This window comes from Solanum pennellii, chromosome 6 (assembly GCF_001406875.1).
Source record: "Solanum pennellii chromosome 6, SPENNV200".
Taxonomy (NCBI): domain Eukaryota; kingdom Viridiplantae; phylum Streptophyta; class Magnoliopsida; order Solanales; family Solanaceae; genus Solanum; species Solanum pennellii.
The window spans coordinates 46290944-46298313 of record NC_028642.1 but is presented as its reverse complement, the minus strand read 5'-3'; the positions used below and the strand labels follow the sequence as shown (position 1 = coordinate 46298313).

Sequence of the window (7370 nt, the reverse complement as noted above, 5' to 3'; positions counted from 1 at the left end):
TGAGGACCACACTTTGTAAGTGAATGCAATTAACATCAATAAAATTCTCTCTTTTTCTATTCACGTTTTCTGTACAATATGTCTAAACTAATAAATTACCTCTTGTGTTTTACTGAGAAATTAACATAGAAACATATATTATTAATAAAGTTGACATGGACAAATAGTAGGATCGGAGGGAGTGCTAATTTAAGAAATCGTTTGATCGTATCAGACATAATAATTTAAGAAACAAAATACAAAAATATTTTATCCTACATTTTGAGTAGAGAATTAGGTGATCCTATCATTATTATTTTTCTTGACATTTATATTTTATAATAAAACATATATTTCATATAAATAATAAAAAAATAACTTATTTCAAAATAACTTATTAGTAATTAAACGATTTAACCCTTGGTTTCATAAATGCCTTGTGAGTAATAGCTAATCAACATACTCTATATATGTCCACGTGTCACTTGTCCATACGCTGGAACTTCATAAGAAAATTGAAATAAATATGCACATAAATCAATGTACATGCACCCCTTATTTTGCTTAGCACTATCCATATATTATTAATCCCAAAACTTTGTGTGAGTACATATCTCTCTCTCTCTATTTTCAATTTCCATAAACCATTGCCCATATAGTATTTTTATTTTGTGTAGTAGAGAAGAAAAACAAGTAATGGACTTGAAAACTGAGTTATGTTTGGGGCTGCCTGGTGGTGGAGGAGATCACAATATTAAGAAAAGAGGATTTTCTCAAACTGTTGATCTCAAACTCAACCTCCATGATAATGATAATATTCCTTCTATGAACATCAACAATCCTCCAAAGGATAATTCCTCCAACAAGCCACCAACTAAGTGAGTCTTTTTTTTCCAATTTTACTTGATGCAATTTTAATTTAGACTTCAAAATTTATGAATTCTATTATTATTTCAATAGTAGTAGCGGATTTAGAAATTTAATTCAAAGTCCAAGTACTTAAAAGTTATGGATTTAGCTGTTTCTATGTGCCGTAGTTGACCAGACAAATTTATAGATTTAGCTGTTTCATTTTATGTGCCTTAGTTGACCAGACAAATTAAACAAGAGATTGAATCTTGTTATTTTAACTTAAATGTAAATTTTCTTTACTAAATATATATATATACAAATAAGACATTCTTTTTTATTAATAGAACAAAAAAGAAAGTAAATTAAATAAATTTTAACAAAAATACAGTAATGACGAACAAATTGTGTTACTCCTATAAAATAAACGCTATAAAAAACTGTGAATTACATGAAAATTTTTCTACGGATTAGTATAAAAATTCGAACACTATTTTTCAGCAAATTTGGAAAAATCTTCCAATAATTCACAGTTTTCTTATAGTGAAAAAAAATTCATCATTAATTCGTTTGCTACAACAGATTAGCGATGAATTTTCAAACTAATTTAGTTCTTTTTGTTTCTTTTTAAATTGCAGGGCTCAAGTGGTGGGGTGGCCACCAGTAAGATCTTTCAGAAAGAACATGTTGTCTCAAAAAGGGAATAATAATAATAATAATAATAATGAAGAAATTAGTGAGAAGGATGAAAAAACAATAGCATTTGTGAAGGTTTCCATGGATGGTGCACCTTACCTTCGTAAGGTAGATTTAAAGATGTACAAAAGTTACCAACAACTCTCTCATTCTTTGACCAACATGTTTAGCTCCTTCACTATGGGTACGTCTATAATTTTATATTCCGTTTTAATTTCTATACACTGACATAAGTTACTCAACGTACACAATGATACTAAACATATGTCTTCTAACATATTGAAATATATAGTCATGGTACGTGGAATAATGCATGTAAAGTACTTTTAAAAAAAAAGAAAAAAAAGCATATGTTAAGATTCAAGTGTAACAAAAAAAAATTATCTTGATCATGTCCACTAATTGCTAGGCTATATATAAGTTTATGCATTTTCAAAAGAAAGAAATACTAAAAAAAAACTGTGAATCACGTGGGAATTTTTTCTGGAAATTAATATAAAAATTCGCAGTAAACTTATTTTTTGCAATTTTCATACTAATCCTCAGAAAAATCTCCATGTAATTCATAGTTTTCTTGCGGTGAAATAAAGTTAGAGGTGTTGGTATCTATGATGATCATATGAGTGATATTACAGCCTAGCTTTTGAATATAGTGATACATTTTAATTATTAATTCCACTAGATAGGTAGGTAGTCAATAAATTAATTGTACATATATATATATGTAGGTAATTATGGGTCCCAAGGAATGATAGATTTTATGAATGAGAGGAAACTGATGGATGTCCTCAATAGTTCTGACTATGTACCAACCTATGAAGATAAGGATGGGGATTGGATGCTTGTTGGAGATGTACCTTGGCAGTAAGATTTTTATTTTTACTAAAGTTGGAGATATACTAACTAACTATATATGTATATGACGATGATTTTATAAATACAGGATGTTTGTTGATTCATGCAAGCGTTTACGCATAATGAAAGGATCAGAAGCTATTGGACTAGGTATGAGTTTTTCGTTTCTTTTTGAGATGGGGTGAAGTATTTTTCTCGATTTTTCCTAATTAATATTTTCTTGAACATCAGCACCAAGAGCCATGGAGAAATGCAAGAACAGGAGCTGATCAATTAATTAGTTCATGGAGATTCAAAAATGTAGATGAAGAATGAAGCAATCAATTATTTCCATGGTGTCTGTATTTTTAATTATTTGATAGTTAGTATTTAGTAGTATATATAAATATATAGATAATTATTTTTGGACATTTGTAATTGGACAAGAAGCAATAAACGAAAAAAAATACTATAGACTATAGTCTGGCTTGTTTATTAGTACTAATATGCTTTGTTTAAACTTTTATTTTCCTTTTTCTTGTTCTTGTTTTCGATTATTGTTGTTACTGTTCTTCTCTTCATTATATATTATTTTCACTATTATGTTTGTTTTATACATTTAATTTTTGAGATTAGAGATAATCTTTCAAATTAGAAATACTACACATGCATGATATGTTAGTTCTTTGTCTTCGCTGTCTTAGTGGTTAAGTGTTCTATTCCTTCATTTAAATTTAAATGTTATTTCCCTCAAATTCTTTTCTGTTAACCAAAAATTTTTTGTGTGATGCATTTTGATTTATTCATCCTTTTTATAATTTATAATTTTACGGAATTATTTATAATAATGAAGTCTATGTATTTTAGGGAACAAGGCCATGTGCATGTTGATGGAGATTCCCCGTTCACGGTCAATTATTTTTAATTTTTTGTTTATTTAGTGCAATTTCTATTACAATGAAATAATTCTAATTTGGCTGGTACATGTAAGGAATGGAACTCCAGCTTTCAGTGGTAAAAAGGCAAAAACATTTTCTGATAGTTACTTGATTATAATGATACGTAGAAATATTGCACAAACATATATATATATATATAAATATATCCACAACTAAGAGAGAATTAAGCACACATGTCTAGATCGACGATTGACGTGTGCTTTCTAGAAATATAAGTTCGAAGATAATTTAGTCATTTTAAATTTATTATAGCTATATTTTTCAGATTAAGACTCTCAAAATATCACAAATATCACATATACTATTGAAAAAAGTAAGTTTAAAATATTATAAAAATAATTGACGATAAAATTAAATATATATTAATCCGAATTTGTCCAAAACTTTTAATATATATATATATACTCACTCATATTCCTATATACTTTTCTTGGATCAGACAATGGGAAAGAACTATAAATATCTGGTGACAAATAAAAATAGTTATAATCATTGGAGAGTGAAAATGGAATTTGAATATTCATTTACTAAACATTTAAAGGACCACCTTCTTGTTTCCACAATAAAAAAAATAATCTCACTTAGCTCTCACTTTTTCCTTATGTATATTATAAAGTACCAAAGAAATTTATATTTACATATATTTTTATACGTAGAGATATGAAAGCAGCTGATGATCAAACAAAATCTAGAATTGAAATCGAAGAAGTCCTAAAAGAATAGAAGCAAGACACAAAATATAAAAAATATAAGCAATAATTATTATTAGATGAAATAAACAATATTCCTCAAACAAAACACACCAGGTCGAATTATGTAGGCAACTAAAGTTGTACACAACTTCACAATGACAAAAAAACACAATAATTTGTCAAAATAAAGTACTAAAAGGCTATTTTATACTAGGGCAAAAATAAAAGATAAGTAATAATTACTTAAAATGTTCTAAATTAAGCCCCAAATGAAATAAGGACGAATTATCGATATTTGGGCTATTGAAACCTCCTCCATGGTCGTATGATTAATTCGCGATATTGAGTTTCTTGACTCAATTTTCTCAGAGCTAATAATTTAATTCGATTACAAAAATTGATAACTTTTTAAAGTTTCATTAATCTATTGGTCTTTGTAATAGGTTAGATTTGGTAAGATTTTCAAAATCCTATTTGAAAATACATAAAGATCTCAATGATAGTAGAAGATCTTATTCCAAAACTTGCTTTTGAAGTATCTTTATGATTTTATGAATGTGAGATATTCTTTGATTTGCATCTACGTGTACATACAACTTCCAGTAAATATATTACTAGCTACCTTCTATTAATATTATTATTATTATTATTATTATTATTATGTGTGTGCATTCACATATAGTAGGGCAGTATTATTTTTTATTGTGGATGGCCATTGCACATGCAATATTGTCTGGTAGAAGGCTCCAAGAAAGCCTCTCCATTCACCCACCCACCCTCACCAACAGAGGAAAAAAAGAAATTTGTTTAATTAGTTAACGATACTAATAATTAATTATTTATATTTTTATTTTTTATATATGATATGAACGATTTTTTCACGTTGAGAGAGGTATAAAATAAGAAATTAGAGTCAAAAGCGTAAAAATGATTATCAACAATTTCAAAAGGGCACATTAATTTTCTTTTTAATCAAAAGGACAAAAACACTCTATTATGAGTGATTTTCTTCTGATAAAATTGAATATGTTACTTAACTAAAAATATGAAATTCGCTTCTCTAGCAGCAATTTCATTCAAATTATTTTTTTTACTTAGAATCGCTGTTGTGGGAGCGATATAGCGCAGAAAGTGTACTAATTCTGCCCAATTGTCATTCTTTTAAAAAAAAAATTGCTGCTTTCTTCGAGGCAGCAATATAAAAAAAAAAAGGTTATCGCTACCTGGCTAGCGATTTAACAAAAAAAATTCACTTTTTAAAGGACAACAGATATTTCAATTTTAAAAAGTTATTTTTTGGTTGTTGAAAAACGCTTCACGGATAGCGATGTTTAAAAGAAAAAATTGATAAGATCGTTGTTGGAGCAACGATTTTTATGTAACGGTTTCAATTTTATCAGAAAAAAATTACTCCGTCAGAAAAAATTTCACCCTTTTAATTAAAAAGAAAACTAATGTGCCCTAATATTTGACAATTTTTTTTACCTTTTTAGCTCCGAACTCTATGAAATAACTAACTATTCTCTTTGTTCCACTTTTCTTTGGTCACATATATATGTTCTATTCAAGTAATACTTAGGCAGTATTTAAGATTTTTCAATAGAAATTATTAATGTCAAATACTTACTCATAATCTAGCTCATTAGACACCTTTCCAACATGGCACATGCCATTGACACAAAAACATATTACACCTTCAAATTGCTTCTCTGACGATTTTTATATTTAAAAGTTTGGAGTTGGATTGAGTTGTATTTGATTTTATATTTTGTAAGAAATATTCTCAAATCAAATATTTTTTTAAGAAAATGGGGTTCATACTTTCAATTTTAAAAATCATTAAAATTATTCAATTTGATTAATTTGTCTGAAATATAATAAAATCAAATTTGATCTAAAAGAATAATATTTTAGATTAGATGAGTTATACAATATCATAAATTAGATCTCATATACGAGCTATATTCATACTATTATAACAAAAAAATACTTTATTTGAAAATTTTGTAAGAATTGAAAATGAAGTTGCGTTTGGTTATAATTTTGCAAATAATATTTTAAGTGTTTGAATGTATTAGTTGAAAAAAGAAAATGCAGTAAGAGTTATTAAAAAATGGAAGTGAAAAAAATAGAAAGAAAAAAAACAAATTACCTATGTATTATAAGTCAGGGAACAAAAATCAAAATTATAGATTTTGTACATGAAAAAGCAAATTCCTAATTGTGTTCCTCTAAACCAATGTTAAATACTCTATGTATCAAAACTAGCTTTTCAATATCTTTAATAATCTCTTTTCAATGTACATAACCTCTTCAATTAAGTAATTTAGAATCGATTACATAACTTCTTCTTTTTTTTAGGTTTTGAAACGTTTCCTAACAAAGGCGACTTTGTAATACAGGAAACTTGAACTCGAGATTCTCTGATCGAGGATAAAGGAATACTTTCCGTTCCACCACAATCCTTAATTATATGGCCTTGTTTACTTCTAATAACTCTACCAACACTCGTTTGCCCCGAATTATATGATCAAACGCCTACTTTTAGACAAGAGTCGAATCGGTTATATGCATTTTAACCAAAGTCATATGAGTTATAATCACTTTGTTGAAAGATAAAAATTAAACTAAAGAAAAGAAAGAAAAAAAATCACGACAAATCCATCAAATTGAAGACATGTCTCAACATCTGTCCAACTCAATAAATTGTCATATTTCCTTTTCATCTTTTCTCAAAGAAAGATAACCTTTGACAAAAAGTATCTACATAGAATTTTCTTCTAAACTATTGCTCAATCATTCATCCACAAGTTCAATACAAAATTGTCTTTGTTTAGAAACACTTTATATCCTATGTAAAAACCTTTTGAGTAAATTCAAACTTAGTTATATCTTAATTCGAGTATCGAACACCAAAAGGAACCAGAAGAAAAATATCAAGAAATGCAAAATTCCCCCACTATACAAATCTAATACAAGTTTGGTCAACTGAATAAATAGATGAATGTCTCCATCAAATCAAAGAAGAGATAAGAGGTGCAGGTACCTCATCTTGCCAGAAAAAGAACATCAAAACTATTGTTTAAATGGGGTCATTTTTACTTTTATTTTTTAAAAAATAGGGTAAACATTTGTAAAAAAGAAAATATAGTTAAAAGTGAAAAATGTTGAAACAAAACTTTGGGTTCCAAAATTCCAAATACAACTTCACGTTGTGTTTGAAATTTTCCTGGCCAACTGCTGATTTTCAAATAAAGATACTTAGAGATGTTCACAAACAGGGAAAATATGGCAGAAAGTTCTCACACAACGCCATAATTCAAATGCCTAAGAAATCAGGAAAATACTTGAAAGTGCTATG

General features: G+C 27.7%; 1 protein-coding gene across 1 annotated transcript; it reads left to right on the top strand.

The window, feature by feature from the left end:
* Positions 1–528: 528 nt before the first annotated feature.
* Positions 529–2863, top strand: LOC107021546 (auxin-responsive protein IAA14-like). The gene is made up of 5 exons (XM_015222230.2): positions 529–857; positions 1467–1708; positions 2253–2388; positions 2468–2529; positions 2611–2863. Exons 1-5 carry the CDS (start codon positions 676–678, stop codon positions 2646–2648), a joined length of 660 nt encoding a protein of 219 aa, XP_015077716.1. The 5' UTR covers positions 529–675; the 3' UTR covers positions 2649–2863.
* The last annotated feature ends 4507 nt before the right edge of the window (positions 2864–7370 follow it).

What these genes read in the sequence shown, in the direction of transcription:
- LOC107021546 (XM_015222230.2), top strand. Translation starts at nt 676, where the DNA reads ATGGACTTGAAAACTGAGTTATGTTTGGGGCTGCCTGGTGGTGGAGGA. An exon ending in TCCAACAAGCCACCAACTAA is followed by an intron (nt 858 to 1,466) that starts GTGAGTCTTTTT and finishes TTTAAATTGCAG; the next exon opens with GGCTCAAGTGGTGGGGTGGC. An exon ending in GTTGGAGATGTACCTTGGCA is followed by an intron (nt 2,389 to 2,467) that starts GTAAGATTTTTA and finishes TTATAAATACAG; the next exon opens with GATGTTTGTTGATTCATGCA.